At 37.5% G+C, this 25,171-nt stretch overlaps 1 protein-coding gene across 1 annotated transcript in view; it reads left to right on the top strand.

The window, feature by feature from the left end:
* LOC127661010 (disks large homolog 5-like) overlaps window positions 1–25,171 on the top strand; it is a 109,522-nt gene that overhangs the window by 38,804 nt on the left and 45,547 nt on the right. Inside the window, 10 exon segments of the mRNA XM_052151535.1 lie at window positions 1,472–1,540; window positions 4,638–4,791; window positions 5,727–5,870; window positions 8,357–8,540; window positions 13,532–13,791; window positions 15,289–15,601; window positions 16,240–16,470; window positions 18,330–18,514; window positions 18,606–18,731; window positions 23,659–23,791. Coding sequence (XP_052007495.1) covers window positions 1,472–1,540; window positions 4,638–4,791; window positions 5,727–5,870; window positions 8,357–8,540; window positions 13,532–13,791; window positions 15,289–15,601; window positions 16,240–16,470; window positions 18,330–18,514; window positions 18,606–18,731; window positions 23,659–23,791 — 1,799 coding nt within the window.

Here is a 25,171-nt window from a genome sequence, read left to right as displayed (position 1 = left end):
TCATTCCATCTTCCAAACAAGCAGAAAAGTGAATGAACTTGATGCTTTTTAAGACACTGTCAGGGGCGTTTAACATTTGCATCGATCGCCTCAGCACATTACCGTATGAATAGCGCGCTCTGCTGGTGGGTGTGATCATATTAGAGATAATTAGCTGAGCAAAGAGAAAATATACATCGGCCTGTTTCATACAGATTACATTGCAGGAGAATATTTATAAATTTGAATTGTTTTATTTAAAAGTAGACATTTTAAGCTTTCTTTAGACATATGGTTCATGTTCGTGTGATAAGTATTCGTGGAGTTTGTTCATTTTTGTGACAAAATATGCTTGCGAACACAGAGACAGCTGAATGCGCTGAATTTATTTTCTTTATTTTACATTGTTGTTATTTCTTTATTTTACATGTTGTTATTGTGAGTGTACACAAATAAAAGTAGACCCTTTATGTTCTCTAATGATGTCTTACACTTATCTGTATACCCAATTTTACGTTGTTTCCGCTGTAATGGCGAAAAAATCCAGCAAGACAACCCCAGAGGGTTAAATGGAAGTCATGTTTCCCTATTTTATTATTGATTTATTTATTTGATGTTAATGATTACTTAAGGTGTATGAAGCACACATGCAGCTTAAGAAATATGACAAATTATATAACATTTATTCGTGAAAGCCCTAAAACAGACAATAATTATAATCGCAATAATTTGTTTGACAGTTAATCGTCTGCCAAATATCATAATCGCGACAGCCCTATAATAAGCACAACTAACCATAGTTAGGATTATCTTGCATTCATAGGATAGTATCAGCTTTTCAATGGCAGGAGAAATCACTTCCCATATTTTCTTTTGTTTTTTTTTGTCAAACTCTACAGTATTTTGCTGCAAATTTATCTGGCACTTTATAATATGGCTAAAGATGATCCAGTGGCTGTGATTTGTGATGGCTGGGGTTCAGTGTGTGTGTGCTGGAGGCCTGTGATAATGAACCATGTCCTTGTCACCTCACACACTGCTCATTAAGAGGAGGAGCCCTGCAGTGCCAGAGCTGCAAATAATCTCAAAGATTAAATTATCCCTTTCTCTTTTATTCATAATTGTTTGTATATTCAGGAGTTTTTGCACTCAGTATTGCACAACAGTATTTCCTTAATTTACCCTTTGCTAAGCCCCGCCCATGACATTTCACTAACCAGTGCTACGAAAAAGTGTTATTGTGTTTTGTTGTATGTTGTCTTTTGTTCATAATTATCAGTTTTTTTTTTTGTGATTCAGGTCTCAAAGATTTGGGGATTTATTTCTATAAATGATTTGGTGTGGTGCTGTATGGAGTTACAGTTTAATTATAAATTCAAAAACGTTGTATATCTCTGTTTTCTAATGTGTTGCCTTTCTGCCAGGGATGAGCATTTTAAAGACCAGTAAACATCAGTGTTGTGTTACTAATGGTGTTTTCTGTCCTCTGCAGGGTCTACCTACAGCGTTCTCTCCACAATGCCATCAGACTCTGAGAGCAGCAGTTCCCTCAGCAGTGTCGGTATGTCAGAGTCGACATCTTGCAAACATTGTCACTGGTTGATATGGTGTAGGGATCTTTGCTTAAGGACTGTTTATGACAAGTCTGATGTGACTAGACATGAAAGTATTAAATATTCAGGTCGGATACTTGACCTGGTGGGTAGTGCGCAATGGTGCATAGGGTTGGGAATTAGATTCTGGTTCCGATTCCTCTTAACATTTCCAGTTCCTTAATGGTTAGTACTTCTTTTTTTTTTTTTTTTTAAGAATGAATTAGAAATGAGAAATGCAATTCTTTCTTTTTTTTATTTGGCATGCCCAATTCCCAATGCGCTGTTAAGTCCTTGTGGTGGCAAAGTGACTCGCCTCAATCCGGGTGGTGAAGGACGAAGCTCAGTTGCCTCCGTGTCTGAGACAGTCAATCCGCACATCATATCACATGGATTGTTGAGCACGTTACCACAGAGACATAGCGCATGTGGAGGCCCATGCTGTTCTCTGCGGCATCCAAGCACAACTCAACACGCACCCCACCAAGAGCGAGAACCACACATTATAGCGACCATGAGGAGGTTACCCCCTAGCAACCGAGCCAATCTGGTTTCGTAGGAGACCTAGCTGGAGTCACTCAGCACACCCTGGATTCGAACTCGCGACTCCGGGGGTGGTAGTCGGCGTCAATACTCGCTGAGCTTTCCAGGCCCCCAGAAATGCCATTATTATTGCATTTACTACCCTCTGCTGTCTGTTACCAAATAATGAGATCATTTAATATTTGTGCAGAGCAGATATAACAAATCAGAATTAAATTTAGTACAGTTCTTCAAAAAGGTGTGTTTGCAGACTTTTTAGATACATAAATACAATCCAATAATATATCCTTACTCTACTTTAAATAAAGAAACCAAAACCTACACAAAATGTGATAGCACATTTCATAAATTCATTTATTATTTTTATAAAATTCCACTTGTATATCTATATATACCATATATGAACAACCAGTCAGTAACTGCACTGCTTGATTTAATAGAGACACAGATCATCATTAAAAAAACATTAATAGTTCCAGAGAGTTTATACTGTGTATCCTAATGTTGTACTTAAGGCTTGTGAGACTTCAACAGTTCTTATTTAATTTTGAGTTGAACAAACTTACACATCAGTATAAGTGTGTGTTCACACTTGTAGTTTGGTTCTCTTGGTCCGGACCAAAAAAGAAAATGATACATTTTGTCCTGGTTCACGTGGCGTTCACACTGGCATTTTTAATACCGAACCTATAGATACAAAAGAAAAGGCATCAGGAAAAATTCACAAACAGTTTGGACAACTTTTATGATGTATATTTTGCGATGGAACAACAATGCCACGGTCCAGATCACTGTGATCACATTTAATCCCCATTCTGATGGTTGATGTGAACATTAACTGAAGTTCCTGACCCAAGTCTGAATGATTTTATGCACTGCTGCCACATGATTGGCTGATTAGATAATCACATGGATGGTTGTTGGTGTCAGATGTGCTGGTTTGAGTATTTCTGTAACTGCGGACCTTCTGGGATATTCACACACAACAGTCTATAGAATTTATTCCGAATTGTGCCAAAAACAAAAAAACATCCAGTGAGCAGCAGTTCTGTGGACAGAAATGACTTGTTGATAAGAGAGGTCAACAGATAATGGCCAGACTGGTTTGAACTGACAAAGTTTACGGTAACTCAGATAACCACACTGTACAAATGTGGTGAGAATAATATCATCTTATAAGGCTCCGTTTTGCCAGCACGAGCATAAGTATTTTTATATTTTTATTTCATGGGATTGTTAGTTTGTGTCCTCGTAAAAGATAGTAAGGACACAGTGTTGTACCTTTTTTGTCTTTTTTTTTTTTTTTGATTTTCAAATACTTTTTTGCTTCAAATCAAAGTTTATAATGTTGTGATTCACCTCAGAACTGGTTGGTTTGGTTCATGGTTTAAAACTCTTTTATGATGGATTTTTTGAAAAGTCAATGGGAAATTAATGGAAAAAAATTGTTCCGGAACAGACACTGTTGAAAAGGTGGCCGGGCACTGTTGCGATTTATTATAAACAACTGGTAAAGTCAAAGAAATAAATTCTATTAAAAAGAAGTATTCATGGCAAGGACATGATGCTGTTTATTAAGAAAGCTCGTGTTTACCCTCTTATAAATCCCTAGAAAGAAAATGAAATGACATCTTAACATTTTCCCTGCCCTGCTTTTATCTTTAATGGAGATTATCCTCTTTGTTGGTGTAAAACTGAAATCATTCTCTGAATATTTGCAGCAGATTGTCTGAAACCAAAAGATTATAGTGGAATTTTAGTTGCTGCTGATCCTAAAAGATCATCATTTACATAAAGTGCTAAGAATGTCTGCCATTGCGACCTCAAGCATTTTCACGCATTTCACTGATTATTTATGCAGCTTTGTTTTGATCCAGATTTTTTTTTTTATATTACACTCAAGCTTTAAAGGTCACATACATTTCATGTTAGGTCTTGGACTGATTGTTGGATAAGGACATTTTATTTGCTAAAAATGTTTTTAAAATTATAATTTTGCTAATGCACACACAATTCTTCATCCTTAAAAAAAATAAAAAATTCCCTGATTATTATAATGACTCCCAAAAAGTATTTGGAGACATTGCATTAGAGAACACAATATCAAATCAAAAGGAATTTATTTTTAAAGGCGGCACAAACATAGTTTTGAAACGCCCTCCAAAATAAATAAATATTATTAAATAACAGTCTATTGCAAAAATGGTACAGAAAAGTGAAGTTGCATAGTTCTGAGAAAAGATCTAGCATCATCTCGCATTTGGTTTGATATTCTATTTTTTTATGCAGTTAAATCCATTCAAGTGTTGTTAAGTGTCAAAATACTATTTGGGCCCACTGCACTTTGTCTTTGACAATACCTGCATTAAAATGTTAGTAAAATGTAAATTCAAATATGATTTCTCCATCCGTGGTAATAGTGTTTGGAGTTTAGATTAAATGCATCTTGCCTATAGCCCTACATTAGTGCTGGGTGAGCTTGCCTTTGCTCCGGTGACGTGCTCACTGTTGCAGGTACCAAAGCCTCATCACCTCCACCTGTGCTCAGTGACACCCAGCCGGCCAGCGAGAACCTGGAAACCATCCTGTTCCAGCTGAGACAAGTCACCAGGGAACGGGACGAGCTCCGCAAGCGCTTGGCACTCGCCTCACCTGGCACCACCTTTGATGACTCCAGGTACCTTGGTTAAAAATATAGAGCCGTAAATGTGCACTAAGCAATTGTTCACAATGTGTGCAAAGTGTGTTGCTTGATCAGCCTTACAGGCTTAATATCTAAGGGTTAGTAGAGTAGTTAGGGGTATTTAGAGTTAGGGTCTTATCAGGCACATAGTGATGTTGTAGGGGAGCGGTTAAAAACGGTTAAAAGCGGTTAAAAAGGGGGAAATGGTGACATCAGCCAAAAAAAAAAAAAAAGTTATTTCTGATTTATTTGTCCTTAAAATAACAGAATAACATCCATATGTGGGTTGAAATCTGAATAAAATCGGATCTTTGGAAATGCATTTAATATGGTCAGATCTGATTTCAAGTAGTTTATTGTGAAATTAATTGTGCGGCATGATTATCATGTCATACACAAAGTGCAGTAGTATACAGCTGTGCCTGAACTCAGCTGGCATTCATTTTGTAATGAATAATGAACGAGTGAACATGTGAGTGGATTCAGATGCAACAGTTTGCATGAATGTGTAAATACAGTTAAACCTCCAATGCTTTTGTTGTCTGATGTCCCTTATGAGTTTATTTGTCTTGATGGAGATCTATTGTCATGATGGATCCAATTTCATTACTTGCAAAATTACAGTGTGGACAGTCAGTTCAATCAAGCAAAAATTCAATTTGAAAGGCAGACCAGAATTTGGTGCATTAAGAAGAAAGCCTGAGAAAAAGAGTACGTATTCAATGTTGACTTTTTTAAAACATTAAATCCTCACTGCTTAGACTGACTGTAAAAGACATTTTCAAATTATTTTCAGTAATTTCATCACGGTTTGTAATGGCAAACAGTTTGAGGTTCAGATGCGGAAGTATCTTTGTTATCCAAGTTAGTATTGAGCAGCTCTTGCAGACAGGGTCACAGTGGTGATGTATTGTTCTTGTCTCCAAAAGGCCAAATTCCAAACCTTGTCATGACTACGAGCGTCTGAAAACGCAATGCATTAAGGCCATGGCAGACCTGCAGTCCCTGCAGAACCAGCACACCAAGACTCTGAAGAGGTGCGAGGAGGCCGTGAAAGAAGCCGACTACTACCAGTGAGTACAGAAAAGGCATAATCGCTCGGCAACCATTCTGCATGTTTCCACAGCTGATGTGGTCCATGTTAAGTTGACCAATTTAATGCTCAACAGCTACAGACAATTTGTTTTCCCTATCTGTCTGAAGTAAAATAATTTTATTTACAAATATCATATTTGTGAATAGATATATATGAGTTCTATGTGTTATACACCAATCAGCCACAACATTAAAACCACCTGCCTAATATTGTGTTGGTACCCCTCGTGCCACCAAAACAGCGCCAACCCGCATCTCAGAATGCCATTCTGAGATGCTATTCTTCTCGCCACAATAGAGTGGTTCACAATATCACACAATACAGAGTGGTTATCAGAGTTATTGTAGACTTTGTCAGTTCAGTCCAGTCTGGCCATTTTCTGTTGACCTCTCTCATTAACAAGGCGTCTCCGTCCACAGAACTGCCGCTTGCTGGATTTTGTTTGTTTTTGGAACCATTCTGAGTAAATTCTAGAGACTAAAATTCTAAATCCCAGGAGATCAGCAGTTACAGAAATACTCAAACAAGCTCATCTGACACCAACAACCATCCATGTGATTATCTAATCAGCCAATCGTGTAGCAGCAGTGCATAAAATCATTCAGACTCGGGTCAGGAACTTCAGTTAATTTTCACATCAACCATCAGAATGGGGATTAAATGTGATCTCAGTGATTTGGACCGTGGCATGATTGTTGATGCCAGACGGGCTGATTTGAGTATTTCTGTAACTGCTGATCTCCTGGGATTTTCACACACAACAGTCTATAGAATTTACTCCGAATGGTGCCCAAAACAAAAAAACATCCAGTGAGCGGCAGTTCAGTGGACGGAAATGTCTTGTTGATGAGAAAGGTCAACATATAATGGCCAGACTGGTTTGACAAAGTCTACAGTAACTCAGATAACCGCTCTGTACAAATGTGTTGAGAAAATATAATGCAGGTTGGCGATATTTTGGCAGCACGAGAGGGGCCTACACAATATTAGGCAGGTTGTTTTAATGTTGTGGCTGATCGGTGTGTGTGTGTGTGTGTGTATGTATAAATATATATATATATATATATATATATATAACTGCTGGTTGTTACATCAAAGCAGCTTGTGATGGTAAAAAGATGCTGAATCAGAGTATAGAAATATGTTCTCAAAGCTAGAAGAACACAGGCCGGTTGTGAGAGAGATTCACAGGACCTCTGGCCAAGCACAGGCTCCGTTGCCAGTACCATTTGAGTGGGAAAGGCTTATGTTGCTGCTCAGCCTCTGTGTTTCTCTCAGACAGAGATGCTTGATGCTAAAAGCCATCTGCTGCTGGTGTAGCACAGTTTTTAATTAGCGCTTGCATCATCTGCAGGCTTATTATGACTTTATTAAATGTCTGAAGAGCAGAGATGGGCACTTTATTCTCCAGCTGATTTAATGTTGTAATTTGCATTTGCCTTATGCGTTTTTGGAGTTTAGCTTTTATTTAAAAGGAAGCAAAGAGTCCACAAATTTAGCATTAATTAATTTGCTTCCTTTAATGTTTTACGATAAACTGTAGGGGAAAAACAGTCAAAGAAATTATGAAGAAACTCCTCTGTCATATCTAAATAATTTAAATGACATTGGTTTAATGTAGCCTCGTTTTCTAAACCAGATGGCAATGTATAAGAAAGTGTACACAAGGAAGTTTGTTCTGCTCTGTTTTCTCTGACTCATCCATGTTTGCCAATGTGCTGTCATCCACACACCAACATTATAGAGTCCCTCCATACACAGATGTGCAGCGGCTGTAATCTGATTATACTGTAAGGACACATGCCCTCCTGTCCACATATCTGCTGGGCATGAACGTCTACACAGAGATGGAAGACTGAGTTGATGAGGGATTAATCCAGTATTCTGAATTCTCTTCACAGCGTGTGATTATAGCACACACACACAAATAAAACCATTCTAGGCCATGCTGCTTACATGCTTCTGGGGATGCACAATATATTGACTATATTGTTTATCGTCCAATATTAATCATTTTAAAATTATTGGTATTGGGTAATATTGGATAGTAATTGGCCATTGTCACAATTCATTATGGGTTTGTCTTCTATGAAAAACATACATCCAATGCTGGCTTAGAATTGGACCTTAACAAGATATCTTTGAAGGCAACAATCATGCTGCCTACCTTTTTGAAAAGCTTTGTGTGGGGTGTGCCTATGCTGCCTTAAAATGATGCCTCCCTAGGTAGTTCACAAGGTTTTGAAACAGAGCCACTGTTTAGTGTCTAATATGGTGATAACGATCTTGGTAGGCTTTATAAATTGTTTATAGAAGAGTTCTGTGTGTAACACCCATAAAAGTTTAACATTTCCCAGACCGTACAAGGGCAGTGAGAGGCTGACTCTCATGAGTCATAATAATGTTGCGTAATATGAAAATAAGTTAATTTGTTTGTGTTTGTTCTGGGTGTTTTTATTTTAGCATGCAGCACAGCCGTCTTCTGAGCGATCAGTCCCCACTAAAGGAGGAGATGGAGGTTCTGAAGAGAGATAACGCCAAGCTGATTCGGGAACACAACCATCTGAAACAGACCTGTGAGGAACTCAGGAGGCTTCACACTGAAGATCAAAGAGAGGTGGCTGACATGAGATTACAGCAGCAACAGGTACTGGTGTTACATTGCAGGGACACTTAGGCTTGTTTCACACCAAACCTGTTTTTTAGTTCCTACTTTATGTATTTCTTTTAATAAGTGTTAATTTAAGTGTGTGTGTGTGTGTGTGTGTGTGTGTGTGTGTGTGTGTGTGTGTGTGTGTGTGTGTATCTTGCATCAATCCTGGTGTCTTTTGCATAATGAAAGTAGTTTGCTCATAAAAGCCTATATCTGAAAAGATTTTTTGGGATTGAAAAAAGGCTCATTGGCGAACCTTCTGCTTTGCAGTGCGGCGCTGCGTACGCATGCTGTGTGAATACTGTAGCCTGTTAATATGGGTGCCAAAATAATGTTTGCTGTGTGAAACAAGACTAGTGGTACAGTTACCAGCCAAAATGGTTGTGGTTAGCCATTCCAGCATGGATCTCTAAAATCAGTGTTTTTGGAGAGCTCCTGGGACAGATAATTAAATTACAGATTTTGTTCTCCCCCAGCACAAACTGTTATGATATTTGTGTGTCTGTTGCATCATGAAAAGCAGTGTTAATGTTGGAAATACCATGGCTGGCCATCCGTAACATACAGCTAGCCTAACCAAATATAACCTGACCTTGACATAAATGGGAAGCCAAGGGAGAGGAGATTATTCAATCAGATATGACTATGTCAACACACTGTCTACTGTCGGCAGCTACTATATAGGAACAAGCATTTTCCTGTCTGATTGATTTATCAGCCTTCCGGATTAAACCCCTGAACAAAATGGGAAAAGGTTTAAAGCATTAGTCTAGCTCTTTTGCGTGCTCTTTATTTTGTTGCAAAGAAGTCAAATAGGGCGTGACACAGGGTCTGGACTGTAGCTTTGCAGAACAGGACTTAAAGGGATAGTTCTTTTAAAAAATGAAAATTCTGTCATTATCTTATGACTACTTCCATGGAACAGAACCTTTTCTGATGTTATGCAGAATGTTAGCCTCGGACCTCATTCATTTCTAGTGTATAGAAACAAGATGCAAGGAAAGTGAATGGTGATGACTAAGACTAACATTTTGCCTAAAAAAAGAAAGGGTAAGTAAATGCAGACAGGATAAAAATTTTTTAGATAACCATCTCTTTAAAGCTATTATATAAAAACTATTTTTAAAACTACATATTGCATTGCAGCATGCACTCTAAAATGTATCATAACTGCAATTTCGTCTGGTACAGATTTACAATTTAAACCTCCCATCAAGGTCACTGCATACGAAAACCATTGCTCACAATTTTGGATCCAATTTAGTAATCTTCGAAGTATATGACCTGTAATAATGCTTCCCTCAATTCTTCGCATGTTTACTGGTTAGAAAAATGGCCATTCACAAAATGTGGCCAAATGTTTGTGGACACCCCATTCTAATTTACGGTTTGGCTTGGCCCCTTAATTCAGTGAAGACATATTTTAGTTCTACTTTATTTAATGACATTCTAGAGAACTGTGTGCTTCAACACAAGTAAATGCTAAAAATGCACCAAATTGTGGGTTGTTTGGGTGTCCACAAACTTGTTGCCACACAGTGCATGTAGTCATTTTTAATCCACTATGTGGGAAAAAGTTTGTGGCCAACCAAACAACACAAAGATGTGCTTTTTCAGCATTTAATTTTGTGAAAGCACACACACACATGAATAAATAGAGATATATATCTCTACACACCCCGTAACACAAGTCCTTAGTGGTCAACAAAATTCAATCAACACCCCATTCATTCAATAAAAATAATGTTAGGGTTGGGTATTGATAAAGATAGAGATTTTCAATTCTGATTCACAAGCTATAGATTTTATTTAGATTTGATATCAATTCATATGGGTATATTTCTGTTATAATGTCCATTTTGCTTGCATATGAAAGAAATTCTCTCCCAGATAATGCTGTTCATTTTAAAGGGGAACTTCTAACTAGGTAGGTGTTTGTTGAGTGCATGCTAAAACCGGTACTATCTCTTTATCAAAACCGGCATTTCTGTAAACATCAAATCGATTGGCTTTACAACATCTCTGCACAACTAGAATTAAATGTAGATTTTTTTTGTTGTCTTTGATCAACAAATGACTGTAAAGAACAGAAAGGTATTAAAAGAGATGTCATTCAATGGCAAATCGGTTGCGTGGATTTTGTCTTTGGATACGCATTACATGGAACAACTTTTACTCTCAACAAGCAGTGAATGGATCTTCCTGCTGAATGCTCCACCACTATAATGCACAATTACTGAAGAGTGGAATGTGAACATTTACCAGCCAGTTACCAAAAATACACATTTTAGTCACATTTTGCGTAATTTGTTTGCAAATGCGAGTGATTTCCTATCATTGTAGTAGAGGATTGCACAGTAAAAGACCAATCTTGTGATTTAAGAATCAATATCAAGATTCTTGAAATGAAGATTGCGATGCATCGGAAAATGTACATATTTACCCAGCCCTAGATTATTCTAAATGATATTCAAAGCAGCCTAATGAAACTTTAGAGAGTGTAAGTGGCTGTTAAACATACTAATAAACATTGTAAGTCATTTTTCCCCAGTTTTCCCCCCCAGCTTTGTGGGTTCATGTATTTGATTCCTTGGATACCCCTAGAAACAAGCTGAATGCAATCATTATTTCAAGTTAGTGAAAGTATGAGATTTATGCTTGGTCACAATTGTAACCGGTGGCAAACTACATAGTGAAATTTTGCTCAGTTGCTCAACTGGACCAAGGACAATAAAGTAACAATTTAATATTTGTTTACTAACAGGTAATTGTGGGTGAATAGTAAATGATAAACCAAGAATAGAGGCATATTTCTCTTTAATTTGATTTAGTTTCCTTGATCATAACAATACTTAAATATCTGCAATTTTATAGTGGAACTCAATGAGTTACCTATTCAAAAACAAGGCTTTGTGTTTTCCCACTAGTCCCAATTGTGGACCACTTACATTTTTACTTTTCCTGTGAGCATGATCTTAATAACAAATCTATAACAGACCCTTTAAACATTATATGTAGAAAATATGGTAGTTGTAAGTGTATTATGACAGGTTTTACATCCTTTTTTTGGTGCTTTGACGCAGACACCATCTCTCAGAGGGACACAGTGGAATTAAATGACTCTGGTCATGTGACTATTTGCAACACTCATAGAAAATTTTCACATTAAATCAAGACAATCTGTACTTTTTTAGTTTTTTGGAGATTTTCTCCCCTTTTTCTCCCCAATTTGGAATGCCCAATTCCCAATGCACTCTTAAGTCCTCATGGGAGGCGTAGTGACTTGCCTCAATCTGGGTTGCCCCTGCATCTGAGCTCATTTTATCACGTGGCTTGTTGAGCGTGTTAATGCAGAGACATAGCGCTTGTGGAGGTTTCACGCCATCCTCCGTGGCATCCAACCACAACTCGTCACGTGCCCAACGAGAGAGAACCACATTATTGCGACCACAAGGAGGTTACCCCATGTGACTCTACCCTCCCTAGCAACGGGCCAATTTTGGTTGGTTAGGAGACACCCAGGGATTCAAACTCACGAACTCCAGGGGTGGTTGTCAGACTTTAACAGTCTGCACTTTTATTTGTAATTGATAAATAAAACTATGTAAAATACATCAGCTCTTTTTAGACCCATCAAATTTCAAACACAATTTCGATCTCGGTTGTAAGCCATGGGATTAAATGGGCTAAAATGTATACCTTCTATCATACAATCCATCTAGTCCCCTAAACATACATTTTGAGTTACAGTGAGTTGAAGGAATATTCTGTGAACGTGAATCTTGGGTCTGTTAGGGTTAAAGGGGTTTGACCTGTCCTCAGTGCTTGCACTGCACTGCTGCCCACAGGCTGCACAAAACATACACTGCTGGCTTCAAAATGGTCTGCCTGGAAGGGCAAGAGCATGCTGACTAATGGAAAATGGCTATTTGCAGTTAGTCAGTACTCTTAAGCACTGATTACATGGCCTAGGGAAGTGTTAGAAACAGACACCAGTCACTCAGCATATAGAAACAAACTGAGACTTTAAATTGATCTATGACATATGTTGTGTGGGCTTAAGCAGGGAATTGACTGATTATATAGGTCAGCAATTTTGCGGAAACAGTGACGCAATATTGCGTTTTTGTTTGTTTTTTGTGACTAAGTGCAGTGACAGTATTTTGAAGACAAAAACAGTAGATGTTTTTTAGACTCATGATCACCCTCTGGTGTTTGAATAGTAAAGCTTTGGATTTAAAACAATAATATAGGAAATTTATAAACCAATAATTTTGAAATCTTATTCGATGTGCCTCGTTTGAAACTGTAAAATAAAATATAGTTTTATCAAATAAAACCATACACAATTTGAAATCTGCTTTAATGCATTATTATATCTAGATATTTTGCAACCTTTTGATGATCCGCTATATATAGCTTAATATTTTTATTTAGTCTAAAATAATTGGGTTATTTATTTCATGCATCACTTCATGCATCAACAGCTGTTGTTGATTCAAAATGTTTATTATAAAATACTGTAAAAATCAGGAACTTAACTAAGAAAACAAAGGCCAAGCTCGTGGTTTTACATTGCGATATTCAGTCTGTTGCTTAATTTTATTTCAGCAGCAAAATCATTACATATACTGTATAATGTTAATATTCTATATATTGCTTAACCCTTCCTATAATTAGGCTAATGAGCTATATAACTTTGTGGAATAATTGTTAATTGTGATTATTATAATTACCATTAATACTTTATATATTTGTTAAACTTTTGTTTCTTTAATTATAGTAAAAAAAAAAGAAGAAGCATTAGCCACTCAAGTCTGCGTTACTGTGATTTTACCAAAGTTAAGGGGATTTTGAGCTCTTTGCTTTGTATCAGCACCCATTATCTGTGGTGGAGTCACTATAACGTATGGCCTCTTGTGGCGTATTGCTTCATGAGATCACATGTGAACAGAATCAGATTGATGAAAGCTGTTTTGTTGCAGGTAATCAGGGAGAATGGCTCATCCGAGGTTTTGAACAAGCTCTACGACACAGCGATGGACAAGCTGGAGGGGGTGAAGAAGGAATATGATGCCATGAGTAAACGGTACAGTGAGAAGGTGGCCAGCCACAACACAGATCTGAGTCGACTGGAGCTGGTGGAGGAGGAGAACAGACGCTTGCAGAAGCAAATCGATGCTCTGCTGAAACAGCGTGACACGGCCATCCAGTACCAACAGCAATGGACCACATCTATGAGAAGGTAAGAACAGCATCACTTGTGTTTAGAGATTGAAATCATAAGTAATTAAGTCTAAAAGGTTTAGTTCACCCAAAAATGAAACATTTCTTATCATTTACTCACCCTAATGGCATCCCAGATGTATATGACTTTCTTCTGCTGAACAAAAAATTAAGATTTTTTACCAGAATATTTCAGCTCTGTAGGTCCATACAATGTAAGTTTATGGTGGCCAGAAATGTGAAGGTCCAAAAAGTAAATATAGGCAGTATAAAAGTAATCAATAGGACTCCAGTGGAGTCATGTCTTCAGAAGTGATATGATGGGTGTGTGTGAGAAACAGATCAATATTTAAGGCCCTTTTTTACTTTTAGATTTTACTTTAAATCTATATTTTCACTTTGACATTCTTCTTCTTTTGTTTTTGGTGATTCATATTCTTCGTGCATATAACCTCCAACTGGGCAGGGACGAGAATTTATAGTGAAAAATATATCTTTTTTATAGAAGTATTATTCCTAATTGTGAGTCATATTTGTTTCTTGTTAATGCATTTAGTTCTTTTTAAAGAAATAAAAATAAAATGATAGGCTCAACAGTTTGGTTCTGCGATTCGTAGTAAAATATGAGCATGAAGAATACAGAGATAGATTTATCTGTCTCTCGTGTCACTCACACAGAAAACAGTTTTGAATATTTCTCAAACAATATCAAAACGCAAGTGTAAACAAGTCAGTGGAAATCTGAAATGAATATAGATAAACTTTCTCACCTTACATATATGTAATGCTGCTTTTCCTGCTGTCCTTTGGTGTAATTTGCTCTTAAGTAATATCACACTCTTGAGTTTCGATGATAATTAAATTGAACCATATGAAGGCAAATTACTTTATTTAAAGATACTTCATTTAGGATCGTCAGCTGTTTGGATCAGTATCTGATATGGGCTACAGTTTAAATGTCACGTGAACAACCTTACAAAAAATCTGATTTGGGTCTGGTAAATGTAGCCCCTGATCCCCAACCGAGTCATCGCTTTGGAAGAGTTTACCCCCTTTTCAGTCCTTTGGGCTGTATGGACCGGCAGACCTTTCATCATGATTTCTATGTTGGACTCGTACATTGTTTATATCCCACATACAGTATAAAGTGGATAATTCTTGTCCTGGATGCTATGTCAATTAATTTACAGTAGTAACAGCCCTGACCACGCCCCATGTCTTCCATTGGCTGGACAAACAGTTAGCACTGCCCCAAACTCAATCCATCAGTCAAGCAAATGTTGCTCTGTCAGGTTGGTTGGGCTTGCTTATAGTTGCTTATATTTGCCTGTTAACCTGGGATAGAAGTAAGTATTTTATCATTGACAAAATTACACCCCCTTTAAACAGCATGATTGCATGAGCCTCAATCTATCAGAAACTGTTGTTTTGCCTATTATGCTTAATTTAATCAGTGAACATCGCCATTCGACCTCACAAAAATACTAATAAAAAGCTTTATTTCCTGCTCCATTAGGTTTGACTCAGTACAGCAGGAGCTTAATAAGGCATCGGCCCAGAACAAGGAGCTGCAGAGAGAGATGGAGAGACTCCAGTCAGAGGTTACGCGCTACAAGAACTTCCAGCTGAAGGCAGTGAAGGAGGCAGAGAAGTACAAGGAGGAGCGAGATTCAGTGTTTAATGAGTACAAGTTGATCATGAGCGAGAGGGATCAGGTCATTAAAGAGGTGGACAAGCTGCAGACGGAGCTGGAAGCTGCAGAGACCCGACTCAAAAACACCTCCTCAGACAGGGTGGTGGCCAGTGAAGAGCTGGAAGCACTCAGACAGGTAACATCTCCATGATAACAGATATCATTGATCATTTACTGTATAACAGACTTATTAATTGCTCTGAACTTTTATGGTAAGTTGTCAGTTAGGAGATGGTTTTATCCAAAGCTACTGTTCCTCTGGAGCAATATGCCCAAAAATGTAAATGGGTACCATGAAAAAGTGGTAGCTCGGCAACCTTGCGGGGCAATCACCTTAAGAAAGGCACTTAAAGGAATAGTTTGCTCAACTGTCATCATTTACTCACCCATGTTGTTTCATGTATGACTTTCTTTCATGGAACACAATTCACTTTCAGTGTGTGGAAAAAAAAAAAAAAGATGCAATGGAAGTGAATGGTGACCAACTTTGAGCACTAGTTAGTTCATTTATGATAAATTGCCTGTGTCTTTCCTCATTTGCAAGTCACTTTGGATAAAAGCATCTGCTAAATGCCAATATACAGTACTCAAAAAACATAAGAACAGGACTAGTTTTTTAATATGCTATCAAATATTAGTGCTTTATGCTATAAACCATCTTTTCTTTGCTAGGTTCTAGACAGACTCTTGAGTAACACACTGTTTTGAAAAAGCACTTCAAATTAATAGTTTATAGTGATACTTGCTGGCTCTGTCATTGGTGTGTTTTTGTAGGAGCTAAATTCCTCACTGGTGGATCGAGACCGTGCCATCTGTGAGAGAAACGAGCTGCTGGAAAAATACTGCCATGAAGTGAAGGACAAAGCAGAGGCCCAGAAAGAGCTGAGTCAGGCCTGTAAAGACATCGAGACCGTGCGGGAGGAGAGAGATGTGGCCAGGAAAGAGAGAACTGAAGCCATTATCCAGAGAGACCAGTTACTGCGGGAATACTATCAGGCCAGACAGGTGCTTGCAGTCTGTGGTTCCATATATGGTCTTGCTGAATCACATGGCAGTTTTATTAAGAACATATTTACAATTCTGAGCTACAGGTACAGGGATGTTAAAAGAACCCCCAATCCTGATTTCTTCTTTTTTTTTTTTTGTGTATATTACATACTAAATTGTTTAAAATTCAAACTAAATCTAAAATAAAACAAAGGCAATCTGAGTAAACACAAAATACAGTTTTTAAATGATAATATTATTTATTGGCTTGAACCTGACTGAGATGCTGTGGCAGGAATTTAAATGGGAAGTTCATGCTCGAAAACCCACAAATGTGGCTGAACTAAAGCAGTTTTGCACAGAAAAGTGGGCCAAAAGACTGATCTCCAGTTATCGGAAGTGTTTGGTTGCAGTTGTTGCTGCTAAAGGTTGCACAACCAGATATTAAGTTTAAGAGGGTGATATAGGTGTAACTTTTTTCTTTGATAAAAAGATATGTTTGAAAACTGTTGTAAAGGGATCAATGGAAAGGAGGCGAGAACCGGCTTGTCAATATAAATAATAGTTTAATATTAAAATTTAAACAAAAGACAAACACACACATGACAGACATGTCCGTTAACGATCTCTCTCCCGCACGATCCTCTGCAGTCAACCTTTATCCCTCTCGAAGGCTTGATTAGCCTAATACGGGACCGGGTGTGTATGATCACGACCCGGCCCCGCCCTCCGCCCTGCCACAACTGTATTTTGTGGTTACTCAGGTTGCCTTTTGTTTTATGTTATATCTCGTTTGAAGATCCAAAACAATTTAGTATGAAACACACAAAAATAGAAAAAATCAGGGGGTAAATACTTTTTCACAGCACTGTATATGCAGCCTGTAGTTTGAATGACATTCTGCAGTGCTAATCTGATGACGAAGTATTGTCAGGAAATAACTATGTATAAAATAACTCTCAATAACTGAGAAGCTGCAAAAAGAGAACAATGCTGCATCTGTAAATGTGATTTTTTTTTTTTAAATATTTATTTTGACCAGTAATTTCAGGCTTTGTCCTCCTTATCTTGCCTATGCTGTTAGTTGAGGGAAGTAATTTAGCATTACTTATACAAGTGCTTATAATTGTTGTCTGTTATTATAAGGCAGTTGGTAAATGAGAGTGACTTCAAAAAGCAAAATAAAGAACATCTGCCAGTTCTCTTCGTGGGAAACGTATAACTGTTTTGAACCGTTTACTTGCAGTATATGAAGCAAGGGCCTTGATCAAGATGATCCAGAAGGCAATTCAAATATATTAAAGTTCTATAAAATATGTAACTTAAAAATTATATTATATGTAACTTAAACAGCTCTAGTGTGTTGGCAGAATGGGCTTTTTTTGCTGCACTGTGACTTTAATTTAATAATTTATATGATTTTTCTACCATTATCATTCATTTGTTTTTGCTGTTTGACTGGTTATCTGCTGTTCTTTGAGGAGAATGTCACAGGGACTGTGTGAATGATGAATTTTAGGACACATTCAAAGCATTTCATTCATGCCTATCTTGATTTTTCACCACAGTCTTCCCTCATAAACAAAAACTTCAAACCACAAAGCTCATACAAATCTCATGATCTCTCAACTGCTGGATTAGTTCAGTGAAAATAACCCCAAAACAGATTTATTAATTCAGCCCTCAGTACAATCACATTCCACTAGAGGGCTCTATAACAGCTCTAGATACAACTCAAAGATGATATTCTTATCTCACTGGTGAAGTTGATACAAGCCATTTCACTATTAAGACTAAATTAAGGCGTAAACATTTTGGCAAAGACATCATTTTGCAAGCTTATCCATCATGAATTTTGTCCTAATTGGTTGTTACAGAAACAAGACTCGGCTACACTGGACATGGAGCGTGCCAATAAGGAGATCGAGGTGTTGAGGAAGCAGTGTGAGGCTATGTCTCAGGAGCTGAAGGAGGCTGTGCAGGAGGCCGAGGTGGCCAAGTGTCGCAGAGACTGGGCCTTTCAGGAGAGGGACAAGATTGTGGCTGAGAGAGAGAGCATACGGTACCACCTGAGACTGAATTTATAAATCCACATAAATATAGTGACCTGCAGTTTTTGGTGCTGATGCTTGAGTGTGTTCATTTTTTGTTAGGACTTTGTGTGACAACCTGCGCCGAGAGAGAGACCGGGCTGTCAGCGATCTGGCTGATGCCCTGCGTAACCTTGATGACATGAGGAAACAGAGGAATGATGCAGCCAGGGAACTTAAGGAGCTCAAGTAAACACTTTTTAGTTCTGGTCTCTGACATTGTTTCTGATAGTGTCTGATAGTAGACACTTTTCACATATCTGGGGTGGAAATGCACACATAAACGATAGCAGGGTCGACTTGAATAGCGGTTAATGGTAGACCACATCAATAATATTTTTGCTTACCCGTTTGCTCCAAGATCAAGAGGGAAAATCCTCTATTACGCTTTCACAGTGTTCCAAAACATGAAATAAAAATAGAGAGTGGTGGATGACTCCCTGAGCAGCTGTATCAGAAACTTCATTACATCTGTGGTAACTCATTTTTTAAAACTTATTCCAGGGTAATATAATACAAAGTAAAATATTAAAGGTGAAGAATGTAATTTCTGCGCTATTAGTGGCACCAAACAGAATTACAGAAGTATGTTTTCAACCAACCTTTGCCAACACCCCTTAGGCTATGTTCACACAGGGAGAAAAAAATCTGGGTTTTTTGGCCAATCTGACTCAAATCCAATTAGGTTTTTGTAGTTTGATCCGGACAAAAAACACAAACAATAACATTTTTACAAGCCTGAGCCAAACCACATTAATATGTGGCTTGGGATCCGATTAAAATTTTTCTTAACTCATTTCAGTCTGAACAGTCAGATTGGATTTCATGTGTCGTCATTGGTTGTGCGCAATGGGTTTTTTCATCAGGGGTTGCGATGAGAAGACATGTACTGTTTTCCAAATGGCATAAACAATGCCTTCACAGGACATTTTAAAGGGAAAACAATTATGATGGACACATTGTAGGATCATTACAAGAGGATTTTCATAAAAAATTAGAATGACCATTTTATTAAACCTTTTAGCCCTCCGACAGTGGAAGTTGAAGTATGGGAATCTCTTCTGACTGGAACGCACTAGGGATGCACCAAAATTTCGTCTGCTGGAAATTTTCGGCTGAAAATACGGTTTTCGGGTTTCAGCCGAAAGGTGAAAAAATCGGAATATCTTGGTTGAAAATCTTAACAAAAACTGTTACAACAAGCTTAGTATAAAACAGCATAATGCGGTAGTTCCATAGACATTCTATGGGTGGAACTGTCTTTACACGCTACTTGACCGTTACGCTCTCTCCTATGATAGAGCCGCAGAGGTTGTTCTCTCAGTAAATAAAATTATCTCTGAAAGCACTTCCCTGTGAAAATGATGGAGAAAGGACCGCTTAACACTATCTCATGTACAAAATAATCCCTTATGTGACTTGTGATAGAAATCAACAATTCTTCAGCCTATCTAAGGGATGTTTTAATTACCACAGAAGGACACCAAATCTTAGTATCACCAAAATGTAGAATGAGACGTTTTTGTTTGCAAGGACTTTTCATGGTGAGATCAAAGCAGCGCACAACGCTGGCTTTGACGCTAATCATGAACACAGCTTCACGATTGCTGTAACAAAGCAGATAGCTACAGCCTACCTGCAAATTAATATAGTGGAGGATAAGAGTTTAAGGGATATAATGACCATTGCAATGAATATGCAGCCTATGTGGGGAATACTAATTTCAATTAGTCTCCCACTCAGACTTTGGGAAACGTCTAATGTTATTTGAATTGTTAATATTGTAGTGCATTGTTTTTATATTGTGGAAGGCATTGTTTGGAAAATGTTAATAAAGCATTATATTACTACATATTGCTTTGTTTTCTTTCCTAAGATGGAAATAAATACATTTTGACAAGAAAAGTAGTATATTTAGTGTCAAATTTCAGCACTTTAAAAATGTAAGATTAATCGCGATTTACCAAAAAAATCGCAATTAAAATATTTAGTCGACTGACAGCACTAATATATTTTGATGGTAAAAAGATTGTGCTTATAATTGAGATGCACATCTTTACAATGTGTATATGTGTGTCTCAACACAAATGAGCGCAACAGCACAAAAACAGCAGATAAACAAAGGAGTTTATGAAAGCACACTGGTGAAATTTAAAATTCAATCACACATTCTGTTGGTATTTGCATTACCTAGTAGCAATTAAGTCTACATTCCAAAAGTAATGAAGCGATCTCTCTCTTGAATATCAGCGCATTAATAAAGAGTGTTTTTGAATATTCAGGCTGTGAGGCCATTTAGCTTGAGCTACCATCACATATCATGGTAAAATATTCCCATCTCCTTACCTAAGATGTTTGAGCCGAGTCACAGTCTAAATCAGTGGTGTCAAACACAAGTCAATTCCAACCCGCTTTGCATCTGCCACACATGGTCTTGCACAAACAGGCAAATTCACGCTTTTCATCTGAAACTGGACCAGTGAGTGACACTGTCTCAGATAAGCTCATTTTATATTGATAATATGGATGATGGACAGAAACAAGAAAAACGTGCTTTTGTCCTTCGTTGTGTATTCATATGTGATTTATTAGTACTTTGTTGGGTAAATATTTATGTTAAGCAAAAGTCTCTCATATATATATATATATATATATATATATATATATATATATATATATATATATATATATTATATGTACATGTAAGATAGATGGACAGATAGATAAATAGATATTCCAAAGTCTAATAAAAATATCAAATGTGTATATATATGTACTGTATATAGCATTTTGGTTTTCATCGTGGTGTCTAGAAGATTTGATTTCGGCCAAATATGTTCATTTTGGTGCATCACCCATACGTATATACTGTATGTTACAGGGCAGTAAAGCAGTGCAAACCTCTTTTAAAATAATACAGACAATGGCTTTACTCACCCAAAGACATGCGCTAATGTGCGGTAACCCACACACTGGATGCCAGCCACCACAACGTGATGAGGTCTAACACAAATACGGGACGCTTGAGTATTTTGAGCGCTTTAATACAGGACAGATACTCTTTAAAAGTCTCGCTGTCTGACTCTTTTATGCTTCAATATGGGACACAAAGCCTTCAATATTGAATGTTTTGCTACCTGCTAAAATAATAGGCGCGTCCCATTTGGGATAAACAACAGTAGAGTTGTAAACCCTAGCACCAATAAACATTGCATATGCCACCTCTCCCGTTTTTAAGCCATTTACTATGAAGAATTTGGATGCCCTCATAAAACCCATTAATTGATAAACACTTGTGCATGTTGAACATCACATGCAAGTTTGCATCATTACTATGATAACTAATGTAGATGTGCTAGCAAAAGGGACTGCAGTCTGAACTGCAAAAAATCTGATCTGTCCACATATAACCTGCAGTTTGAACAGTCAGTCTAAAGAATCGGATTTGAGAAAAAAATCCGATTTTTCCTGCAGTGTGTGAACAAAGTCTTAGACTCATTACACCCTTTTGCACTCTCTGATTCCCTATGAACAAATAGGCCATACTAAATAAAAGGTGATAAATGTTTAACGCTGTAATAAACAAGACCACTATAACATATACACACCAGACATAAAACGTGGCAGTCCGATAACATCGCTGCATTAAATGGCTGCTGGGTGTGCGGGGTATAGAGTACATGAGGTAGGATGGTTCTTCTGGTAACTAGTAAGCGTAACGATACATATTCCAAGTATTTTACGAATTCATCTTGAGCTCGACAGAAATTAGATAACTTGTGTAGCAATACCTTGAGTGTAGATTACCTCTCAAGAAGGAACTCTGCAAGTTTGGCGTCCCAAAAGTTGTCCACCTTGTAAAGGCAATGCCAATGTTCACTCTGGTTTTCCTCCATTCTGTCTCTGTCTTTTAGCATGTCTTCGAATTTTGAGAAACATCATATGCTTTGATAGTGCCTGGGAGGCTCAATGTGTATACTTTTGGGGGAGGTAAACCCAAGAATGGCATTCAGCACGTTTTCTGTCCTTTGTGCCCTAAAATTAACATAATAACTGATTAGTTCCCGTAGTTATGATTCCTGTGTAAATACAGCGTGAAATGCCTCATTGACAGTATACATGATGCTTCAGATGCTTTGACAAATTATTTGCTGTTTTGGTTGAACTAATCTTGGGCCCAGTTCTGACCCACGAATGGTTCAATCCTATTTTCTTCTCTATGCAAATTCCTGCTTCAGATGCCTCCTTGTGGATAGTTGATTCTCATTAAACATCTAGATTACCCCCACCTCTTGCAGTAGACTTTTCTAAAGTTTTTTTATGTCACTGATGCCCTCCAGGCTTTTCTCTCTCTGAGTCTATGAAACCTAGTGACTGTATTCCAGTATTCCCCAAACTCTTGATCCTGTTTTGTTACCTAACCACTTTAAAGGTGTGACATTCATGCTATTTTTATACTTTTATAGCACAGGTGTTTCAGATTACACAAACTGTGCCAAAACATACCCTGATGCCAAGCCATATTATCCAGAAGGCTTGTAAGATGGTTCAACGGCTCCATGAGACAAAGAGAGATAGTCTTCATAAAAGTTATATTTTTCCCCTTTTCTCCCCAATTTGGAATGCCCAATTCTCAATGCACTCCAAGTCCTTGTGGTGGCGTAGTGACTCGTCTCAGTCTGGGTGGCGGAGGATGAATCTCAGTTGCCTCCGCATCTGAGACTGTCAATTCGTGCATCTTATCACGTGGCTTGTAGAGCATGTTACTGTGCAGACTTGGCGCACATGGAGGCTTCACGCTATGCTCCGTGGCATCCACGCGCCCCACCGAGAGCGAGGATCACATTATAGCGACCACGAGGAGGTTACCCCAATGTAACTCTACCCACCCTAGCAACTGGCCCAATTGGTTGCTCAGGAAGCCTAACTGGAGTCACTCAGCACGCCCTGGATTCGAACTTACGACTCCAGGTTTAGTAGTCAGCATCTTTGCTTGCTGAGCTACCTAGGCCCCCAGCTTTTGACATTCTTGATGTTTTGTGTTGGATTTTGTGGGCATGAGATGAATTGGAGAGATAACAGGCTGTCTTGTCTTGTGCTGTCTGTACTGATAAAGGGAGAAGATGGAGAGCCAGTTGGAGAAGGAGGCACGGTTCTGCCAGCTGATGGTTCACAGCTCTCATGATTCTGCTATAGACACAGACTCATTAGAGTGGGAGACAGAGGTGGTGGAGTTTGAGAAGGATCGGGTAAGAGAGTCAACCACTTCAGCATGATTTTGTATAGATGAATTAGGACAATGTTTTTAACATGTCAGCAAGTTTAATGTGATTTACCAAGTAGGATATGTTCCTGGATAAGCATTCTATTTAGTCCTGCAACAATATTTCTATCAAGCAGTTAGATTTTAGGGTTATGCCCGAATATAAATATTTGCAGTTATTTTTACTCTGAAACATTTGAGCAGCTAGATATAGTCCTTGTAGTGTGACTTTCGCTCCCAAGCCAAAGTAATGTTTGATTTGTATGATTTTTTTATTTTTTATAATTCTTTTAAATAAATTCATTACATTTGTTCTTATTAGTCTGAATGATTCATTGGCAAATAGGGCTGGCTAGATATGGCTTATGAGATTTAATCATTTTCATTGATACGCACTTTTGTATTTATATTCCATATACAATGGTACATAGTAGCTTAAAAAAAGCATTATTTACCTTCATATATTTTTACTAAAACATTTTTTGTTAATAAACAAGGTTAGTATTTTTTTTTTTTACCCCAGTCGAACATTGCATAATACAAAATAATTACTGTGGGACCAAGTCAAGTTTATTATTATTATATTATGTTCAGTTATTAATATTTTGAGGATTAGATTTCTGTTACACAAAAGTAATATATATACACTGTGTAAAGTAATGTATATGTAAAATGTTATACTGTGCTGTGTTTGTAGATTTGTATAACTTGTAGCAGTCACTATCATTTGGAATTGCACGAATGCTTGAACCTGCAGTACTTTTGATCTAAAAGCACTAAATCACAAGCCCAAAAGCCCTGCGTGTTCTCACAGATCAGCGCATCACTGGTTTATTCTGAACGCACACAGACATGCTTATCTATCTTTAAATCGCAGCCTTTTGCAGTTTAATAATCACAAATGACCAATTCACAATTGTGATGTTATTTTGATTTATTACGCAGCCCTGAAGGATCGTGAAATTAATTTACTGATGCTCTTTATGAAAATTAATGGCCAAATAAATAGCACATTAAAATCATTGCGATGTTCACAATATTGCTTAATTTTATATTGTCTGCAAAATCATTGCGATTATATTGTGAATATTCTATATATCGCCCAGCCCTAGTAGCAAATGGATCTGAATAAAAGTGATTTTTTAAAAATCTTAATGATGTTATCACAAATAACTGGAAAGATCATGAAAAATTAATGGAAATTAATTTGGAAAAATGTGTGGGAGCCCCGTGGTTAGGAATAGGGTTTGGCCTATAATTGTTATATTGGAATGTTGTTCGAGGACCAACAAAGGATATTGATTTAGGAATTTAGCAAAAGCACCAGGTAGATTCACCTTTAATTTTGTTTAATTTAAATTTTTTT

This window comes from Xyrauchen texanus, chromosome 20 (assembly GCF_025860055.1).
Source record: "Xyrauchen texanus isolate HMW12.3.18 chromosome 20, RBS_HiC_50CHRs, whole genome shotgun sequence".
Taxonomy (NCBI): domain Eukaryota; kingdom Metazoa; phylum Chordata; class Actinopteri; order Cypriniformes; family Catostomidae; genus Xyrauchen; species Xyrauchen texanus.
This window is presented reverse-complemented; position numbering and strand designations above follow the sequence as displayed.